We start from the raw sequence: 21,198 nt of genomic DNA on the forward strand, positions 1-21,198 counted from the left end.
CGAAGCAAGTGGAAAGACAAAGGATAAATCAGACAGGTAGCATTTCCATCAGTGAATAATTTTTAAGGGAGAGAGAGACAGAGCTGGATACTGATGCTACAGACATCCTACTTGACCCCCCTCATTCTGAGGATGCTGCCTAAATACAGGCATCTCCAATCTGGCCCTTGGGCTGATTTTGACCTGGTGGCCCAAGGGTGATCTTCATTCACCTCACCAGACTGCAAGGCAGGCAGAGAGCAAAGAGTTCCCAGAAATGGGGAAATCTGAGGCCAGGGAGGAGCTGAGCATGCACCAGGCTCAGCTTTAGCCTGATAAGTTTATCAGGCACTGCCGGCTGCTAACTGTCAGCCAGCAAAGTGGGCCTGTTAGGGAGGGGGAACAGCTCCCGGCGTCAGATAGAACAGCCCCAGCCTTATCGGAGCGCCTAAGCCAAAGCGGGAACTGGAGAGTGAGCACTTTCCAACCACTTCATCTGAAGAGCAGACAGATTGGCAGGAAGGACCTGTCAGCCTGCTGCTCCCAGCCACGAGCCCTGTCCATGCAAATGACACCGGTAAGCGCAGTAGGAAAGTTGCAAATTGGGACATAGAGGCCTGAGGGAAGGTGCGGGGGAAAGCTTTCCTAGGAACGTTGCCCAAAGGGGAGAGTCGGACTCAGAAGTTTGGATACTTACTGCACAAGCTGATCCTTCAGACAGGCTGCCATCAAGCCTTGAGCTTGGAGCTTGAGCTCCAGCAGCTCAGGCTAACGCTAAGGCACCAAATTTCAGCATACAAAAAATTGTTTTGTTTTCCCTTTAAGAAAACAAACACGTAAATAGAAGAAAAACCTTCTCATCCATTCTGAGCAGCGAAAGCATGGACCAGCAAATCCTTTCACTCTTAGCTTTAGTGCAGCAATACCCAGATCTATACAGCAGACTCTCGCATGTTTGGATGAACTCCCTTTCTGCACACCTCAGTCATGACAGAGGGTAAAAGAATTGTTGCACAGCACATTTCCTGCTTGGTTTCCTTGCTGAGGATGTGCCATGCAGGATAGAAATAGTGTAAGACCATGAGCTGAGACACACTGCATTCCTACAGCCCCTCTAACTGTATTGTTACCGTGTCACTGCTCATAGTAGTGGACTGCCTGCAGGGCATTGGGCTCATCTTCAGGTCTTTTGGTTGAAACAGGGGACTCAGGTCCTGTCTGTGCCAGGAAATTTTGCTGAGACATGGCTCAAGTAAAAGCCCTGAGCCTGTCCCACAAGGACATGCTACCTGCCTACAAGTGAGTACATTGGATATCATAGAGGGCTGGGGACAGCAACATTGTAGGACAAGATATCTTCTACATGAGCTAGTCACTCAAAGGCTCCCTTTATGGCAAGTAACATTACACACACACACATATATATATATATATATATATATATGCACATATATATATATATGTGTGTGTGTGTGCATATAAATACATGCACACAGAGCACGATCCAGCTCCTCCTAAAGTATGCATCTAAAATAGGACAGAGAAGTTCTGTCCTTAATGCACCTTGTTCTCCCACTGATCAGAAAGGGAACCTAGCACAGCAGATATCTGAAGTTACGTGGGATGAGTCACGCTCTCGTGGTTTGTGCACTGCTCTCAGGCCATGTTTCTCACAGCTGATTCTGTTCCAGCCTGTAGTCTACTGCTCTCCAGGCAGAGAGCTTGTTCACGGCCATTTAATTCCTCGGTGCATCAAGGGCTCTTAACCAAGCTCTAAGTACAACATCCACACTTAGCAGTGGCCAATGCACTTCTGAGGTTCAAGGCTTTCTCATCAAGGCTTACGAGTTAAAAACAAATCAAAAAACCCACCTACTGTTGATTCTACTTTCTCACTGAGGAGTTTTAAAGCAATGGGACTTTATCTTACATCCTAGGCTCTTCTATATTAAGAACTTTGGTGGGATTTTTAGCAGTGGCCAAGACTGCTGGTTTCTTCTCTTTATATAATAGAAGTTATCTCTTGCTTCAGCTGGGGAAAGGGAAGTCAGATGATGATGCATTCCTGTTCTTTCAAAGACACCATCCTGAGGGCATGGACATGGTGAACCACTGTGTCACTCACACATCCCTGCCCCAGTGCCTTATTTAGATCCAGCCTGTAGCGGCTTGTCTGTAAATCAATTGGCTCAATAAACTCCTAGGTGTGAGCATCTAGAAACTGCAAGTCCATTTTTTAATACTGAGGCATCACGAAGAGTGATGAACATGAAACTCAAACGAAAAAGACTTTTCTCCTATCTTTGCTGCTGTCAGCTGATCCAAGCCAGTCACTATCCTTCTCTCTGTCTCAGGATTCCCAACTACAAAATGAGGATAACAACACAGACATACCCTGAGATCTACAGATAAGAGAAAGGTAGAATTGCTGTACATGTGCTGGGATGGGACCTGGCATTATGAAAATAAATCCCATAGAAAACGCACAGAGCATTAAAGCATTGTGATCTTCCTACCCCCTATTAATTTTTCACCTATAAATATTCCCCCCGACAACAGTGGGCAAGGATTAAGCCTTTGTCTGCAAGCTTTCTCACAGCATCATTATAAATTTTCAGGAGATGCAACGAAAGAAATGTAGTTATCAGAATCTACAGTTCATTCTGTGTCCCAAAAATAAGTCACTGGTATTAGCTCCCAGCCCCACTTCCTCAGTTCCCAAGTCCCCAGCAATCTTAGCTCTGAAGGGAATGTGACTCAGACCCTTCAACTGAACGGCTGTCATCTGCGAACCCTGATGGCTGGATGCGACCACGGCTTTATCGTGGCCCACCAGCTGCACGTACAACCCTTGCCTCCTCCCCAATGATTCAGCAAATCTTCTCTGAGGAGAAAAACAAGCATACAAGCGAACAAATCACAATGTCAGATTACAAAGATGAGCGGGGAAAAGCTGCAGCTCAAAGAGGGGAGATAAAAGCTGGTGAAATCGCATGGCATAAGGGCTGAAATGCCTGATAGACTTTTTATGGAGTGTAGCAATAAAAATATAAAACATAGTTGTCTTTCGGCGTCCTTACTCCTTAAAATATTGCTAAGTGAGAACACACATGTAAGGAAACGAAGCACATTCCACCCTCTGTGATCTGGGCATTGCACAGGGCTGATATGGAACCCTCGTGGCATCACTGAGAGCTAAAGAATCCATCCTGTTTTACATTGAAATTAAGTTCTACCAGGCAAAGTATTTTCAAAAAGAGTTTCTGTTCACCATAACCAACACTTTCAATGGCTCAGAAGCCTGTTGTCAAACACTTAACAGCTAGAGATCAGTCAGAAAATGTAGTACTTCCCTGAATGGCATTCAGCCCAGATATTCCAGTCAGAGCCCACTGTTCCAGAAATGCCATGTTTGCAAGTGTTTGCAATTCACAGAGCACTCATGTCACATTTATGGAACATCTCAAGCTGGTGGGTCCTCCAACATCTGTGAGACAGAGATGCACCCCTCCACTAGATTAAATGCAATAACAGAAAACATAGAGAAGAAGCAGATGTACATATTTCAGTACTGAACTACAAGTAAGGAGGACTGACTTACCTCCCTACGGGTTTGTGTATTCTTTGTGAATATTAATGTATTCACACCGATGTGAAATCACAGTTCATAAAGCCTACTGAAGCCACTTATTACGTCTTCAAAAAGACATGAATCAGAGCAGATGTCTGTTGCTTCAGTGGGCTGCTCCATGGGACACCAGAGCAACAGTTGACAAGGCAAAAGTAAAGCAAAACCTTCAGAAAAGCAGTCATGAAGTACTGAGCAGCCTCATACCCACTCATCTGCCAACCCCTCCCCAGGGTTTAAACAGACCTGTGATCATAGAAAAGAAAAGAAAAGAAAGCACTCCTTGCCCCTTTCCTATGGGCTCCTAAAGGGAACAGGATTGTAGTTTAGGTACTTACAGAGCAGTAGCAGGGAGGCTGAAATTAAATGATCACTATGGCCCTTTTCAACCCAGGCCATTCTATGATTCTATGAATTAACAGCACCTGAATTACACACAGTTGAAGTCACATCTGTCTCCTTTTAAAGCATTTCCCTTTGCAGTTATGCCACCTGCTCTCACAGGTCTGGAGGCTTTCCTCTCAAGTCTAATGATAATCAGCTGTATTACTTAAAGCTCGAGTGTCAGAGCCAAGAGATGAAGACATTTGTTAAGCCTGATGTTTGCAGGGAGAGCATTGAAAATGTAGTGCCACTGCACCCTACAGGCTGAAAATAAAGAGTCAATCATTCTTTATATGTACATACACACACACACACACACACATATAAATATCACAGTATCCAAATGAGGCTCATCACTTTTGAGAGGGAGGCTGCATCAGGACTCTTGCACATTTAGGGCTGGCAGTTCTGCTTCTGCCCCATACCACAGTGAACAATTCTATTGCCTGTACTGCTGGGATGAGCAGGAAAACCAGCAGCTGTAACACAAATACACACTCACTACCAAAACTCTGGCTAGAGCTGTCCCAAACACTGCTATGTATGTGGTACCTGATGATGGGGAGTACTGTGAGAAACAGGAAAGTGTGCCTTCGTAGGGCCAGGAGTTCAGCCCCAACCAGAGGAGGGAACAGTGCAGGGGGTGACCCTGCAGCGGGAACCCCTACCCAGGCTCCTGAGTCTCAGCAAGATCAATGTGACATTTTGGAGTGATGCCACTGCCATGGGCTGGAGCTGTGTGGAGGCTATGAGAAGTCAATGCCATATGTTCCTCTGACCACATTCACTTGATCTGTTCCCTCCAGGCCCATGGTCACTTATGCCTGAAAAACATTCTGTGAGATCTCCCACAAGAAACAGCTTTTGTTTTTCTCACTGCACTCCTTTATCAGCATTTAGAAGGGAAAAAAAATATCTTAATAACTGCATTTCCATCTTATATTGTCCCTGTACCCTGCTGAACTCCAGGAGTTACAGTGGAGCAAAAACAGAAGCGTGCAGCCTTTTGTGTAACAAATCCATCTCATGCAAATCAGCAATCAATTGCATGGGGGGGTTTCTCTCTGGTAGTACAGGGTAACACTTTCATCAGACAACTGGAGGTAGTTCGGCCATTTGGATGGTGTTGTTTTTTTTCCTCAGTGGTATCACAAAAGTCTTTAAGTTACAGCTTACAAGTGTGTGCTTCCAAAATCCACGAGGAGCTGAGGCCAAAGTAAAACCCACTGCTCATACAGCTTGATCCTTTCTCCTCAGTCATCTGGAAAACAAACTTCATTTTCACATGTACCCATGAAATCCTCATGCCTGTGTGTGCCATAGGCAGACAGCAAACCCTGTTCTCTACCCCAGCAATGCCATCTGTGTGAACTCTGATGATGAAAAAGTCCCAAGCAAACCACTGGATGCTGTTGCACAGACCTGGAAGAAAGTGTGCACTAATCCTGTGGATAGGAATCTAGAAGAAGAGCTGAGAAAAGTACATGCCATGTTCCTGAGCTGGGCTGGGCACCCAGCCCTGGTGTGCTGTGTAGGAAAAGACTGCATGCAGCCCTTTTCTTTGACTTCCTCCAGGTGGTTGCAGTCCTACTTGCTGGCTCCTCTGTAGGTTTTGGTTGTGAAGTTCTGTGTATAATACTGTTAGCATGGCCTATTGAATTACAGCAGGATTCCAAATCCAGGCCGTTGCGTTCGATTCTCTTTCACTATCTGAATTTTGATTGAGATATTTCCTTACACGTGGACGGCCTTCATCCCATAGAAGCAACACCTGCAGGGCTCCCACACTGTGACACCAGCCTCCCTCAGCCAAGGTTTAGCCTTGGCCTATTTACGTACAAGGACTTACGCAGCACAACAAAAACTGCGTAATGGCACTGGCACATAGCCGCACTGCTACCTATATATACACACGTTGGGCTGTGTTTGGAGGCAGGCTCCTCAGGTGCACACCATGGCTCGCTGGGCGATTCTGAGCTTTGCCTTGTGCTGCTGCCTCGGGGTGGCACAGGCTGCGACAGTAAGTACATGGGCATTTCTTACAGCTTCCTAAGACTTTTTGCCTGTTCTTGCCTGAATGAGCAAATTTCTCCAATGTCTGCTCATGAAAAAGGCCTGCAAACAGTGACAGCAAAGGCAGGGTACTGTTCTTGAAAAGGCTGTCCCTGGTGTCTTCACAAAAGCGTCCTGCACAGTTCTTTATCAGATCTGGCTTTGCTTAAATCTTAAGGCTGTAGGTTCTCAAGTCTACCATATACACATGGAAGAGCAGAGATATTGCTGCTGGCTGTCTGCTCCGAAGGGCAATATGAAGGACATTGGTGTGGGCACATCGCTGGCAGCAGCTACCTGTGGGCTTCCCACCAGGAATCCCAGGATGGCTGGGGGGAGGGGGCTGTGAGTCGCTTTGTGTTGGGGGACCCTCCAGCCATGGGAAGGTGTGGGTGCTGGCAACATGAGAAGCCTCAGTCGTGAAGGATTGCAAGGGATTTACTTTCTTCTCGATGGTACCATGTTTAGCTTGGTGTGGTGCTCACCGAGGGAGGTTTTGTGAAAGGCGAGAATAAACGACGGGGACTCCTGGGGAGCTATGTGGACATCTTCAAAGGGATCCCTTTTGCTGCCCCACCAAAGACACTGTACGACCCCCAGCCTCATCCTGGCTGGGAAGGTAAGATTGAACTTTGGGTTTATTTTGTTTAACTTCTTTCTCTTCAGTCTATTGCTGGCAGGAGCTAGTTCACACGGGAAAGGGTCCCACTCGCTCAGTAACAGTGGATGGGGAGGCTTTGTTGCCCCTGCCGGACTTACAGAGGGGAAGATGGGTGGACAGAACCTACAACCAAAAGAGCTGACACTTCTAACCAGGACCTGTTGTATTCCCTTTCTTCTCTCAGGAACACTGGAAACAACAGAGTTTAAAAATCGCTGCATGCAGACAACAGTTGCACAAACTGATGTCCGTGGGAAAGAGGACTGTCTCTATCTGAACATCTGGATCCCTCAAGGGAGGAAACAGGGTATGTGTTTGGCAAAGACCTGAGGAGGAGATTCTCAGTTGCCTTCTGTGGATCAACTGCTTTGGGGCATCCCTCAACAGCAACATTTCCACAGCAAGCAAGCACAGAAGCACTGGTTTTCAGTGGGAAGGGTAGGAGAGATTTCAGCCACTGTTCCCCAGCTGCATTCCACTGGGAGTTGCAGCCTCTTCTACAGAGCAGAGATTTTCTTGGCCATAGGCTATCACAAAGCATCATGTCCTTGAATTGGAGACAACCCTTTCTGGACAAATGACTGTCCTGTGCTCTATTAGAGATGTAAAAGTTCTTTTCTTGTCAAGAAAAAAGAGTAATTTGCATGGGATGTCAGCCAATAGGGAAAGCCCACATGGGTTTGTTGTCCTGGGAATGCTTTTCCAATGCTCTTCCTGTGGTGGGGTAAGATGACAATGAAGATGACAGGGGCATTTGTGTAAGCCCCAATAGGTTCATGCCCAAGTGGAGCAGTGCTCAGTGAATGGGCATGGAAGTAGGCAGCACCTTCTGGCTGTGTAGTGCTTCACGCTGTCTTTCCTCCTCACCTCCTAGTCTCCACCAACTTGCCAGTGATGGTCTGGATCTACGGCGGTGCCTTCCTTCTTGGAGGGGGTCAGGGAGCCAACTTCCTTGACAATTACCTCTATGATGGTGAGGAGATTGCTGTGCGGGGCAATGTGATTGTGGTGACCTTCAACTATCGTGTGGGGCCCCTGGGCTTCCTCAGCACTGGAGACGAAAACATGCCAGGTACCACAGTTGCTCCCTCTTAGGGGACCCTGCCCAGCTCCCCACCTTTGCCCTGAATGAATGGTGGGTACCCTCTGTTGCTCAGGGAACTATGGGCTGAAGGACCAGCATATGGCTATTGCCTGGGTGAAGAGGAATATCAAGGCCTTTGGAGGGGATCCAGACAACATCACCATCTTTGGGGAGTCAGCTGGTGCTGCTAGTGTCTCCCTGCAGGTCTGTTGTCCTTGTTAGACCACTCTATAGCTGCTTCTCATTTCTGCAAATGGGCAAAACAGCCCCCTTGGCACTCTGATGCTTTCCTCCATGCATGCCATATCCCCTTGCTCTCCTCCTCTTCTCTCCTTCTCATCATACCACCTTTTTCCTTCAACTGCTGAGTATAACAAGAGCTGGCTCCTTCCCTGGACCTTGTGTACAAATTGTGAGGGGGATCGGCCAGCTCTGGCATGGAATTGTTTCTTCATGTTTTCATGAATGAAACTCTCTATTTTGTGCTATTTTGTGCTGCAGATGCTGTCCCCAAAGAATGCCGGTCTGTTCAAGAGAGCCATCAGCCAAAGTGGTGTCGGTTTGTGCAGCTGGGTCATCCAAGACGACCCACTCACTTGGGCTAAAAAGGTAACGTGCACCTCTGCAGAGGGACCCCAACCCACAGGGGGAGGCTGGCACACGGGACAGTTAGTGGCCTGCACACCTACCTGGGCTGGCTGGATCGTGGCTGTGTCACTCCAGGCAGCAATCCTGAAGCTGAAGTCTTACTTGAGGGTACAAAAAAAATATGAGATTTCGTAGAAAAGAGCACAGCAAGTATGGGATTTAGCAGGAGCCATGCTGCCAAACACAGAGCTCTGGAAACACGAATCTTCGAGATTAAAACCAAGCTCTCCTCTGGGAAGCTGGGAATGCAGCCTGGCTTCAGAGAGTAATGCCATGAGCTTTGTCTCTCTCTTCTTCTGCAGGTTGGAGAGAAAGTGGGATGCCCCACAGATAACACCACAGTCTTGGCCAATTGCATCCGTGCCACTGACCCCAAAGACGTGACACTGGCCTTCCACTTGGAACTGACCTCCCTGGCTGGTATGTTCCCCAGCCTATGCTGTGTCCTCCATGCACAAAAAGTTCACTAAGCCTTCAATGGGGTACCGGGGTGATTGCCAGAAGTATTTAAACAGTGCTTGTGTCATTCAGTAAGGGGACAACAATGACAGATTTTGCAGTCACTCCTCCACAGACAGGTGCACGCTGTGCTGAGTGAATGCTGTTGGTTGTGCAGTGGCAGTGGTGGCAGATGAGTTGTCTAGGGGTTGTGCCTTAGCTCCAGAACAAGTAGCTTTCTGTTCTGCGATGTTTCATGAAAGCAGCAAGAGGAATTCCAGAACACAGCTTACAAACAACAACAAACTGACAACATCCATCTTTTTTTTTTTTTCTTAAGCAAATAAGATACGCCAGGCCACACAGCTGTTTTTTCCATGCTCCTAACAGATTCTGGATTTGCTTCCTGCTGCAGGTCCCGTGGTTCATACACTCACCATCACTCCCGTTGTTGATGGAGACTTCCTCCCTGACATGCCAGAAAACCTCTTTGCCAATGCTGCTGACATTGACTACATTGCTGGGGTCAATGACATGGATGGACATTTATTTGCTGGCGTTGATATACCTGCTATCAACCGTCCATTAGGGAAAATGACTGCGTAAGAGGACATTCCTAAAACCCTTTAACAAGAGAAACTTTAACATATTCCCAAATGCCAAAGACTGGAAGGGGCACTATCTTCAGCACAGGATGTCACTCCAAGCTGGGGTGCCCAAGGCATGCGTTGCCAAGCCCAGAGCCTTCAAGAAAATGATCTAATTTCGTGGGGAAGCCTTCCAAATATCTTTAAGATACCCCTGAACTCAGCAGTAGAGACAAGCATGGCAGCCCTGATGCTCTCTGTGTGGAGTGTATTCATGCAGAAATGCTGGGTGCCTGGCCCATAAGACCCCTCTTTCAGGACTAAAAGAGCTTATGGCCCATTTGGAACCCAAGCGGTTCTGCTGAGAAAGTTGTGGATCACCTTCTCTCCATCTAAGACCTGGATTGAAACTCCTGGCTTTTACTTCACCAAACAGTTGCCAACCACAAGTGTTGGATGTGAAACATCAAAGAGATCTGGGACAACTTCTACGCTCCTCTTCTAGCTGCTGGTCCTCAATTATCTCATACCTCTTGTCTTTTCAGGAGCGAGTTCTATGACTTGGTCAAAGGACTTACTGCAGAGAGGGGTGAGAGAGCAGCCACCCTGACGTACGATCTCTACACAGAGACATGGGGTGACAACCCAGGGCAAGAAGTCATGAAGAAAACAGTGGTGGACCTGATTACCGACTACATTTTCCTGATTCCCACACAGTGGGCACTAAACCTGCACCATCAGAATGCCCGGTGAGGAGCACAGCATTGGTAGGAGCTCAGAGTTTGTTTGGGAACCAAAATGCTACTCCCAGCATGAAGGGCTCCATCAGTGTTTGGAGCATAGTTACGAATCCACACTCCTTTTCCTGCTCCCCACTCACAGTTGCTTATCAAGTCTATTTTATTTCCCCAGGACTGGCAAGACATACAGCTATTTGTTCTCCCAGCCATCTCGAATGCCCATCTATCCAAGCTGGGTAGGGGCAGACCACGCTGATGACTTGCAGTACGTGTTTGGGAAACCCTTTGCCACCCCTCTAGGCTACCTGCCCAAGCACAGGAAAGTCTCATCTGCCATGATTGCTTATTGGACCAATTTTGCCAAGACTGGGTAAGTGATCTTGGTTCCACCTTTGGAGCTTGCTGCAGCACTTCAACCTGTTGCTTTTGTCTATTAACTTCTCAGAAGCAATTCTCAAAAGCAGAGTGCCCTCTGTACTTTTGCAAACCTGGCTCTATGTCTCCCATTGCTAGAGTTTGCTCTGAGCTTTCCTCATCCAAAGAACACCTGGGAACAGCAGAAGCATTTTCAGGACTTGTGATCTCTGCTTAAAATTTCTGATGACATTTCTTTCTGAACCCTGGAGTTGGGGCAGGAGTTCAGTTTGCTCTGTGCAGCCAGGGCCAGTGCTAGTGGGAACCAAAGGGGGAGAATGCAGGTTGGCAAGTTGCTCCTAGCAGGCAGAATTGCTATCATTTGTCTAAATTTCAAAGTCTCTCCTTGCACTCACTTAAAGCCTTACTTGAGCACAGATAAGATCCGCAGAGAACACAAATCTGCCGTGATAAAACTAAACTTCTATTTCTTTTTTCCCAGTGACCCCAACAGCGGGAATTCAGAGGTGCCTGTTACCTGGCCGGCCTACACCACTGAGGGTGGTTACTACCTGGAAATCAACAATAAAATAAACTCTGATTCAGTGAAACAGAATCTGAGAACCCCATATGTGAACTACTGGAATTCGGTCTATCTAAATCTGCCAAAGACGTCCTAGACTGTGGAGCTGCTCCAAGCAAAACCACCTTTTAAAGACAGACCAAGTTCATTAAAGGCTTGATTGCAACTGAGGCATTTTGGCTTCTGAATGTCTTTGTCATCACGGTTTACTCCCTATCACTGCAATTAGGCAGGAAGCAGCATCTAGTCTCTTGGCAAAGCATGTTCCCCTGACAGCAGTGGGTCAATTAATGATGCATCAGTGCATCATTGGCTCAAGGTTTGTTTTTGCTTGTGCCTTGCGTGATCCCTATCCCAATCCTGATCTGTACCTCTGGATATTGCTGGATTCTAATCATCCACACTTATAACAAACATCTCATAGATAATTATAATATATGCACACAAATCTCTTAGAGAAATGTTCCCCAGTTAACAATAATAATTAATAATAAATGCAAGGAGGTTATTCTGCACTGGTTTATGGCCACAAGTCTCTGCTTCACAAAGACCAAGTTAGGCTGTGAGCTACAGCTCTGAACCAAGGAATTAAGAAGAGGATCAGAATTTGTCACCCAGGATTTGTACCTGGAGCTATTCCCAACTTTACAACACCATGGATGCTCACAACCTTGTCCCATACCAACATCCTCCCCGTGGCCATGGCCAGCTGCATGAAGCTTTGGTGCACAGCATCCTGGCTGCTGTATCAAAGGGTATTTACCCTTCATCTGTTTCCACTTAGTAATTTTCCAGTGTTCAATGACCACAATCAGATTTGCTTGGTGGGGAATGAAAGGAAAGTTCAAAGATAGCTGTGGTCTTATAAATGTAATGCAAACAAAGGAGAGACGTTGCAGGCACTCTACTTTTGGGTAAGAATTTCTGCTCAGGCAGAAAAAACACTGCAAATATTCTTAAAAACGCGGAGAGAAACACTTAAAGCCACGTGACCAACGTGAAGCCCAAGGCCAGAGAAACTAGAACTCACCTGTGCAGAACTCACCAGAACTTCATCAGCTGCTTTCTGTTCTTTACCTGGGAAGGTTCCGCTGCAGTGCGCGCTATGCCCGCCAGGGGGCGCTACGAGAGCGGCCCATTGCCAGCACCTGCCGGATCTGCGTATGGGATGCTCAGGGAACAGCGTTGGCTATGGGATGAATAGGATGCAGCGTTGGATATAGGATGCCCGAGAAGCAGCATCAGTTGTTGAGGAGACTAACCCTTCTGTTTTGCACCCCCAATCTCTCGGGAAGGCTGAGCAAAGGGAGAATAGAAGGAGGATAGAGATGGAGGAGCATAAGCCCAGAAAACATGGTGGTGGTGAGATAGGGAATAGTGCCCTGCATCACACCTAGGGGACAGCGAGGGACACCAGGGTTAGCAGGGAGCCAGAATGGGTGCCAAAAGCTACAGGGGAGGGGACATGGGTGCAGCTGTGCCTACACATCTGGACAACACTTTCAGGCACATGGTCTGATTTTTGGGTGGCCCAGCGTAGAGCCAGGAGTTGGCCACAGTGATCCTGATTGGTTCCTTGTAGCTCAGGACATTCAGTGATTCTGTGAGCTCACCATCTCTTGCTGCTGCTGCTGCTCCTGAGCTCTCCTCAAGCTGATTCCAAGGTAGTGAATTCAGCCCTGCTCTCCTGAATTGTGGGAGTGAGAAATAACCAACTGATTTCTTTGGAGACCAGATCTATTGTGAAAATGTTTTAATTCGTGATTGCAATGGTGGGTGTCCTGCAAGCAGGAACACACAACCAAAAACACATCATAGCCTGATATCACCTACACCCCAATATAAGGATTCTTTCCCTGTTTCCTTGTTGGTTGGGTACTCCAGGTTCACAATCTATCTGATGCTTCCTCTCTCTCATTATTCCTATCTCATTATTGGTTCATAATTTGTTACCTCCTGATCTCTGCTAGTTTTGTAAATGTTTATAATGTCTGCCCTGTCCATTTCCTTAATCTTGACACTGGAGCCTCTTGTTTTCTGCTTAGCTGTCTATCCAAGCACATCCCAGCTGGTCTATGAGTACAGGCCAGTGGGGTTTTTTAATTGCAAAGTTCTTTGAGTGCACACCCCCCAGGGAGCTGACAAAGTCCATTTATCCAAGCGAGCAGAACCCACAAACAGTCTCCAAGCCACAATCTCTCACTATTGATCTGCCACATCTGTTTGCTCTTCTTACACAGCTCCGAGTGCAGCTGCGTGTCTTACAGCCTTTGGTCGTCTTCAGGGGAGGAGAGCACACAGATGCACACAGCAGAGCCTCCTCGCGTCTCTCCAAAGCGCTCACACTCCGTTCTTTAAGCACAGCGCGCTGTGAAAGCGAAGGGCGACCCGGAACCTCCGTGCGGCGGAACCATCGCGCTGCGGCTGCGGGGAAGGGACGGGGACGGAGCGGGGACGGATTGGAGACGGGCCGGGCAGCGATGGCGGCGGATGGGCAGCGCGCGGAGCGAGGCTCGGGGGTGCTGGAGCTGCCCAGCGCTCCGCGTTTGGTGTGCGTGGAATATCCGGGGCTGGTGCGGGATGTCGGCGCGATGCTGCGGACTCTGGGAGGAGAGGAAGGGGTGTCGAGGGTGAGGGGCTGCCGGAGGCCGCGTGTGAGGGAGGCGGGCTGCGGGTTTCGCGGGGTATCGGGGCGGTGAGGCGCCGTGCTGGAGGTGGTTGGAAGGCGGTTTCAGACCCCGGGGTGATGTGAAGGCATGGAGCTGACGGCGTGCCGTCTGTGATGCAGATCTACGCCGACCCCGGCAGAAGGTTGGAGCTGTATTTCCGCCCCAAGGACCCCTACTGCCATCCCGTGTGTGCCAACCGCTTCCCCGCCTCCGCCATGCTGCTCAAGGTGAAGAGGAGGACCGGGAGGAAGCGGGTGGGCGCGGAGGAGCAGGACGTGCAGTTTGAAATGGAAATCATGGGGATCGTCACGACGGTTTACAAATTTCAAGGTAATGCGGGTGTTTTTGTCCTCGGGGCTTAAAGGCTGATGGGAAAGAGAAAGGTTTCCTTTTAAGGCTGGAAGGGAAATCACACCTATTATTACACCTCCTTTCTGTATAAAGCTTTGCATAGATCTATCAGACTCCTGCTCCTGAAAGCTGAGTGCTGGGAGAAGCATTATCTTCACAATACACCACACAGCATTCTGACTGGTATAATTCTATGATTCCTTATGACTTGTTTCCCATAGGAATGTCAGATTTCCAGTACCTCGCGATGCATTCTGGTCCTGATGGCAAACAAACCTCCATGTATGACAAAGTCCTAATGCTCAAGCCAGAGAAGGAAGAATTTTTCAATAGGGAATTGCCTCTGTACATCCCTCCCCCAATTTTCTCACGACTGGACACTCCTGTTGACTATTTCTATCGGCCAGATGTCCAACACCGGTCAGTGCCTTTTCTCATTATAATAAATAGTCCATGTTGTTTCTTGAGTGGAAAGACAGTGACACATTTTTCTAGTTTGATATATACTTCCAACGAGCAAATCTTCAAGTTAAGGTTTCATTTTTCATCATATGGAGATGGACTGAATCCATTCTGACATCAGCGCTGTTATAGGATCTAAGCTCTTAAAGCATCAGGCCAGCGTTAAATACATGCCTCATGCATTTCATTAGTTTTTGCTACTGAGTGCTCAGTACAAGTGATAGCTTTTACTGCAGGAAACAACATGTCACATGGGATACACAAGTGTGGCTTTCTGCCTGCTTCCCATGGGCTGGAGCTGTGTGGAGGCTATGAGAAGTCAATGCCATATGTTCTTCTGACCACATTCACTGGACCTGGTCCCTCCAGGCCCATGGTCACTTATGCCTGAAAAACATTCTGTGAGATCTCCCACAAGAAACAGCTTTTGTTTTTCTCACTACTATCCTTTATCAGCATGTAAGGGAAAAAATATCTTAATAATTGCATTTCCATGTTATGCTGTCCCTGTACCCTGCTGAACTCCAGGAGTTACAGCAGAGCAAGGAGAGAATGTGCAGCCTGTTGTGCAACAAATCCATGTCATACAAATCAGTGATAAACTTCCTGGGGAGTTTCTCTCGAGTAGCACAAGGGATCTCTTTCATCACATGTACTTTGGCCATTTGGATGGTGTTGTTTTTTTAACTGGAATTTCCCTTCCACGTTGATGTCGCAAAAGTCTTCGTGATTATAAGTGTGTGATTCCAAAATCCACAAGGAGCTGAGGCCAAAGTAAAACCCACTGCTCATACAGCTTGATCCTTTCTCCTCAGTCATCTGGAAAACAAACTTCATTTTCACATGTACCCATGAAATCCTCATGCCTGTGTGTGCCATAGGCAGACAGCAAACCCAGTCCTTTGCCCTGTCTTGTAGGGATGGCTACAACAATCCCCAGGTGTCAGCTGAGAACCTCATTGGCCTCAGCAGGGCCCGGCGCCCCAACAATGCCATCTTTGTGAACTTTGATGATGAAGTGCCAACCAAACCACTGGATGCTGCTGCACAGGCCTGGAAGAAAGTGTGCACCAATCCTGTGGATAGGAAGGTGGAGGAAGAGCTGAGAAAAGTACGTGCCATGTTCCTGAGCTGGGCTGGGCACCCGGCCCCGGTGTGCTGTGTAGGAAAAGACTGCATGCAGCCCTTTTCTTTGACTTCCCAGGAAATGGCTGTAATCCTAACTACTTGCTGGCTCATCTGTAGGTTTTGTGATTGTGAAGTTCTGTGTATAATACTGTTAGTGTGGTGTGGCCTGTTGAATTACACCAGGATTCCCAATCCAGGCCATTGGGTTTGATTCCTGTTCACTATCAGCTGTCACTTGAAATCTTGGCAAAGAACGTTTGCTTTTTCTGTTCTCTGATCCTTCAAATGAGAGGGGCTATACTTCTCAGGATACTAGAATGTTTGATGTCCAGAACAGCTGCACTTTTTGTAAATAATGGGTGGGATAAAAACTTGTCAAGGCATGACACCATCATGTCAAGCAATTGAATGAAGAGCATGTATCTGAAATTATTATGTGTTATTTTAGCTCTTTGAGGTTCGTCCAGTCTGGTCTCGAAATGCAGTTAAAGCAAATATCAGTGTCCACCCAGACAAGCTGAAACTTCTGCTGCCTTGTTTGGCCTATTACATGGTAAGTCTGTATATCTGCCCTTGTTCCTGTCTGAGTTAGCAGAAAGCAAGGGTGGATCACCTGGGTGTTCCTTGCTCTCTGCAGTTTCTGAGGTCCTAGCTGAGCTTAATGTAAGAGGAAGAGGGAAATTAAATCTTCCTCTTGAACAGAAGTTATAGCCATGCAGGATTCAGCAGCTGTTAGCTCTGTTGGATCTGGTCTACTTTGTCATACAGTCAGACACTCAAATTGATTGTCCATCTAGCAGTGATAGCAGATTTCTTTCCAAACAGATTCTTGTGACCTTGCAGATGATTTTTAAAGGCACACAAATATTTGGGCTTCAGTACGTTGCCCAATTTTGGTATGTAAATAGGAGTTGTAGAAAGTGATGAAGGAACTGGTAAGGAAGTAGATTTGAGCAGAGCAGGAAAACATTAGCATTTTCTAAGAGACTGCAATATAACTCTGTTTGCAACTTGTCCCCCCTGTTTGTTCACACAGATCACAGGTCCTTGGAGGAGCTTATGGGTTAGGTTTGGGTATGACCCTAGAAAACACCCTGAAGCAAAGATTTATCAAGTACTGGACTTCCGAATTCGCTGTGGAATGAAATATGGTAAAAGGGTCTGACCCACAGAGACCACCTCTGCTGTATGCTTAATCCTTTGGTTCTTTTATTTTTGTTTGTTTTCAAACTCTTTTGCTCTGTCTGCTCTGCTGGAGAGTGCATCCTTTGAGGTCATTCCTTCCTGCAGTTCTTCCATGAACTTCTTTATTTTTATACTAAGCAGTATTTCTTCCCTCATTTGGCATATTCCAAACCTTATGATCAGCTGTCTGACTTTCCTTTTCCATGCATTCAAAGCCCAAATGATGTCAGCAGGCCATCTTTACTCTTGCTCAGGGGAAGCACTAAGCAGTAGACTGTTGCTTGTGTGTGCAGGACACCAGGACTCAGGCTGTGGTACATAGGGTTCCTTTGGTGTGATTTTGTACAGAGCAAGTTGAGGGAAAGGACTTTCTGAGGTCATATAATCCCTTGAGAGAGCTGTCATGTCGTTATTATGATCAGATCACATCTTCCCCTCTTTCCAACCAAAAAGGTTTTATCTGATACTTCTCTCTGCCTTGCAAAAGTCGGCGTATCCCAAAAATCAGCCTTTGTTTCACACAGTAGTCCAGCACTTGTTACTGAGCTAGGCATATTCTGTGGGATGCTTATCCTCAGTTCACTGTGGGTTTTCTTTTCTCACCTCTAGGTTACACCCCCAATGATATGCCAGTGAAAGCAAAACGCAGCACGTACAACTACAGCCTGCCCATCACTGTCAAAAAGCCAGGTATGTCGTGCCAGCTGGAGGGCTGTCTGACTCTGCTGTTTCTTTGTTTTACTCCATCCTACCCTCAGGTAGTGAGAAGTGTCTCCTGTGCTCCAGCTGAGCCAAAATTAGAAGTCAGATTTTTCCTGTGACCAATTGATTATCTGGTAACATCTCCTAAGATCAGCCATGCATGCTCAGTTGCTGGGTTGATCTGCTTTTTGCTGAGCAGCCACGCTGGATCAACACTGGGAGGCAACAGTACAATGCCACAGTGAATCTGTTCCCAATCAGGTCTCTGTTGCCTTTCAGTAAGTCATACAGTCAGTGTACACGATCTGAAGCAGGGACTTGGTACTCCTGGTGCATCTGGTGCAAAAAAGCCTCCCTCCAGCAGGTATAAACTGAAGGTAAGCATTACTCTTACCAGAATACTGAAATAGCATTGTAAAAAGGGACTGTTTTCTGTTTTGGAATTCATTGAGGGTTTGGGTTTCTCTTTGAGATGTGAATGAGTTGAAAGTCACAAGTTTACCTGAAGAGCTGCTATTTGAGCGTGTCACTGCCCAGGGAGGCCGTGGAGTCTCCTTCTCTGGAGATGTTCAAGACCTGCCTGGATGCCTACCTGTGCGACCTGCTGTAGGGAACCTGCTTTGGCAGGGGGGTTGGACTCGATGATCTCTGCAGGTCCTTTCCAACCCCTACAATTCTGTGATTCTGTGATTCTGTGAATTTCACCTGCTGTTCTGTGAAGGTATTTCTTACAGGGGATTGCTACTTTTGCTCCAGCCTTAGACTCAATGAACACTTTGTTTCAGTTGAGAAAACTGGAGAACTTAAAGGGCAGTGAAGTGCAAAACATTGCCATGTGTTTATCGGGTCATACTGCAGAACAAGCAGCGTAAAATGAATATTTAAATAGGAACCTGTTTGGTTTTTTCTTCCTTTTTGCCAGAACAAAACTGCTGATATGCAGTAACAAGCTACTAATGAAGCTGTAGCTTGGATAGTAAGTGTTTTGTGACTAGAGACAGATCTGTGCAAGAAGTACTCTGCCATTACACCAGTGTTGCCCTGTTACACCTCAGAATGCACATTAAATCCTTTCCACTTTTCCTCTTAGGAATCGGTCTATATTTTCCGAGAAGGAGCCTTACCCCCTTATCGCCAGATGTTCTATCAACTCTGTGACTTGAATGTGGAAAGGTACTACACACTGCCAGCTGAGTCCTCTGTTAGAACTAGATTTCAAAGCCTGTTTATATCCACTTCATTACTCTCACTCTCCTTGACCAGAAACTTAAGAGGTATTTGGCTTCTGAATAAAAACAGGACAGACTTCCCACCTAAACTTCCTTTCCCATACGACAGATGAATAACCAAACGCTTTCCAACTCAAGGAAAGCAAAGTAAGCCACAGTCTGTCTTATTTGAAGCCTGCAACTGAGTGTAGAAGGCTGACATTTCACCTTCTTTTTATTGCTTTTTAGCCTACAAAAAATCATCCATCGGAACGATGGTACAGAGTCGGAATGCACGGAGCGGGATGGATGGTGCCTTCCAAAGACTAGTGATGATCTGCGAGATAGCATGTCTCTGATGATAAAGCAGATAATCAGATCCACAAGACCTGGTACGGATGCTTTTGAACCTCAAAATGCCAAGCAGTGTATTACCACTTGTCTGATGACACAGAGACTGCATTAGGATCTTGTCAGTGCTGGGAAAGCAGCACTACTGCATTTACCGCCTGTGGTGTTCCAGGCTCTCGTGCATTACAGTGTGAGAGCTGAGGCTGTTGTCCTGCCACATGACGTGGGTTGGAGACTAGGAACAGCAAAGAGTAGAGGTTTTCTTTTTCACTATTCGAGTATCATAGCCTTCAGGTTTGTAACACTATGTGATGAAGAGTACAGCGATAATAGGATGGCAGAGTCTTTAGCTGCAGTAAACGAGGACAAGCCCAAATGCAGCAGCTGTGGACACAGAAACAAAACAAAGCTGCTTACCTTTGGAAGGCCTCAGGTGTGCAGGGATCTCCAGCAAGATACCCTTGCTTCCACTGCTAATGCTTAAATGAGGTCTGGGCAGGGGTGGATCCTGGCTCCAGCCCTTCTGGTCATGCTCCCCTGGGTTGGCCCTGCCTTCCAACCAGGCGGTCAGTCACTGCTTCAAGCCCTGACTTAGCATTTCCACTACACATGTGCAGCCTTAACTGTGAACCTCAGGCTTCTGCCTTACTTTCACTGCTTTATGAACTTTAGTGCAAATTTCTTCAGGTTGTACTGAGAGATATGTCATCATGTCTTCTTTTCTTCCTTCCTAATTAAGCTCTTTTCTCAAGTACAACAAGCAGTGAAGATGGCAAAGAACAGCTGGCATATGAGTCTGCAGAGGATGAGGACGATGAAGAGGAGGAGGAAGAAGAAGACTTCAAGCCTTCTGATGGAAGTGAAAATGAGATGGAAACAGAGATCCTAGACTACGTGTGAACTCAGTGAATAGTCTCACTGCTGTTGGACAGAATTTTCTTGGCTCTTGTTCCTTCAGTGCTGATATTTCAGCAACTATACACAGGGTGTCTGAGAGCAGAACTTGCACTAAGTTGCTCACTACCTGTCTGCACTGGCTGTGGTGCCTGCTGATAGCTGTCATTTTCAATGTTCAGGCACAGCGTCGGGGTGAGGTGCTATGAAATGTGGTTTAGTAGCTTGTGGCAGTAATGGTGATGGGAGGACAGTTGGACTACATGATCCTTTTCAACCTTGTGTTTCTATGATTCTATTTTTATAATTGTTGGATAATAAGCCTTCAGAATATTGCCACCATGGAGATAACAGGTTTTTTGCCAGGCTTCAACTGGTATTTACTGTAGCAGCAAAACGGTCTCTCAAGAAAAGAGAACTGAAACCAGCTGGCAATACACCTTGGAATAGGAGAAACTATGCTCCCAGATCTCTGTAGGAAATATTGTCTGGGTTGATGGCCATATGGAAAATAGAAAAATGGTTTGAAGAGGTTGCCATTCAGTTATAGAAATTAAAGAACTGCTGGCATGTTCTAAGTCTTGTGCATTCCTCAGTGTGTTACAAGTGGAAGGTTTATCATCAGTAGCTGATAACTGTTCTAATGCTCTGGGTGCTCCTCTTCCAGGTAAGGTATTATCAGGCATCAACAATAAACACTCTTAGAAATGCGAGGAAAACACCTGAAGCCAAACTTGTTGTCAGCAGTTAGCCTGAGGCCAAAGAAACCAGCAATCTCTTGTGTCAGGGTTTACTTATTCCCCAGCTATTTTTGAAATTCTTCTCTCTGGGAAGAGTGCAGTTACTTGGATTCTTAATTCAGACTTAGCAGGAAATGGCACTAACAGCCCCGTCTGTGCAAGACAGTCCTTTCATCTTCGTAACACTCAGCTTTAAAGTAATCTATGTAGAGGCACAGAGAAATTCTGGTTATTGGAGCTTCGTCCTTAATAGCTACAGCCAGAGGCACCACACCATCCAGGCAATTTCCACTGAAGTCTGTGCAATTATAAAAAATAAACATGCTGGCTGTGCTAGGAAATGAGCCCTTGAACAGTGAAGGAATGATGT

At 46.7% G+C, this 21,198-nt stretch overlaps 2 protein-coding genes across 5 annotated transcripts; both read left to right on the plus strand.

Moving 5' to 3' along the window:
* The first annotated feature begins 360 nt into the window (after positions 1-360).
* On the plus strand, positions 361-11,308 carry CEL (carboxyl ester lipase). Of its 3 annotated transcripts, none has more exons than XM_052667880.1 (11): positions 361-556; positions 6,512-6,662; positions 6,889-7,011; positions 7,579-7,776; positions 7,862-7,992; positions 8,290-8,397; positions 8,739-8,856; positions 9,290-9,476; positions 10,007-10,210; positions 10,374-10,571; positions 11,058-11,308. In XM_052667880.1, exons 1-11 carry the CDS (start codon positions 542-544, stop codon positions 11,233-11,235), a joined length of 1,611 nt encoding a protein of 536 aa, XP_052523840.1. In that variant the 5' UTR covers positions 361-541; the 3' UTR covers positions 11,236-11,308. The 3 variants fall into 3 exon arrangements, with proteins under 3 accessions (XP_052523840.1, XP_052523842.1, XP_052523839.1); XM_052667879.1 differs by lacking the exon at positions 361-556 and adding an exon at positions 5,532-6,011; XM_052667882.1 differs by lacking the exon at positions 6,512-6,662.
* A 2,264-nt stretch (positions 11,309-13,572) lies between these two features.
* Positions 13,573-20,666, plus strand: GTF3C5 (general transcription factor IIIC subunit 5). Of its 2 annotated transcripts, none has more exons than XM_052667878.1 (11): positions 13,573-13,689; positions 13,927-14,137; positions 14,380-14,578; positions 15,539-15,731; positions 16,197-16,301; positions 16,785-16,899; positions 17,543-17,623; positions 17,915-18,012; positions 18,726-18,808; positions 19,093-19,235; positions 19,934-20,666. In XM_052667878.1, the coding sequence occupies exons 2-11, from the start codon at positions 14,023-14,025 to the stop codon at positions 20,092-20,094; spliced, it is 1,293 nt and encodes a 430-aa protein (XP_052523838.1). In that variant the 5' UTR covers positions 13,573-13,689; positions 13,927-14,022; the 3' UTR covers positions 20,095-20,666. The 2 variants fall into 2 exon arrangements, with proteins under 2 accessions (XP_052523838.1, XP_052523837.1); XM_052667877.1 differs by having other exon boundaries at positions 13,587-13,768.
* The last annotated feature ends 532 nt before the right edge of the window (positions 20,667-21,198 follow it).

This window comes from Tympanuchus pallidicinctus, unplaced genomic scaffold (assembly GCF_026119805.1).
Source record: "Tympanuchus pallidicinctus isolate F22 unplaced genomic scaffold, pur_lepc_1.0 scaffold8, whole genome shotgun sequence".
NCBI classification, from domain to species: Eukaryota; Metazoa; Chordata; class Aves; order Galliformes; family Phasianidae; genus Tympanuchus; species Tympanuchus pallidicinctus.

Excerpts from the sequence above, each read along its gene's own strand:
- CEL (XM_052667879.1), top strand. The coding sequence starts at position 5,946 with ATGGCTCGCTGGGCGATTCTGAGCTTTGCCTTGTGCTGCTGCCTCGGG. Across the intron at positions 9,477-10,006 it reads CCATTAGGGAAAATGACTGC|GAGCGAGTTCTATGACTTGG; the intron begins GTAAGAGGACAT and ends TTGTCTTTTCAG. Across the intron at positions 10,572-11,057 it reads ACCAATTTTGCCAAGACTGG|TGACCCCAACAGCGGGAATT; the intron begins GTAAGTGATCTT and ends CTTTTTTCCCAG.
- GTF3C5 (XM_052667877.1), top strand. The coding sequence starts at position 13,619 with ATGGCGGCGGATGGGCAGCGCGCGGAGCGAGGCTCGGGGGTGCTGGAG. Across the intron at positions 13,769-13,926 it reads GAGAGGAAGGGGTGTCGAGG|ATCTACGCCGACCCCGGCAG; the intron begins GTGAGGGGCTGC and ends TCTGTGATGCAG. Across the intron at positions 14,579-15,538 it reads CGGCCAGATGTCCAACACCG|GGATGGCTACAACAATCCCC; the intron begins GTCAGTGCCTTT and ends CCTGTCTTGTAG.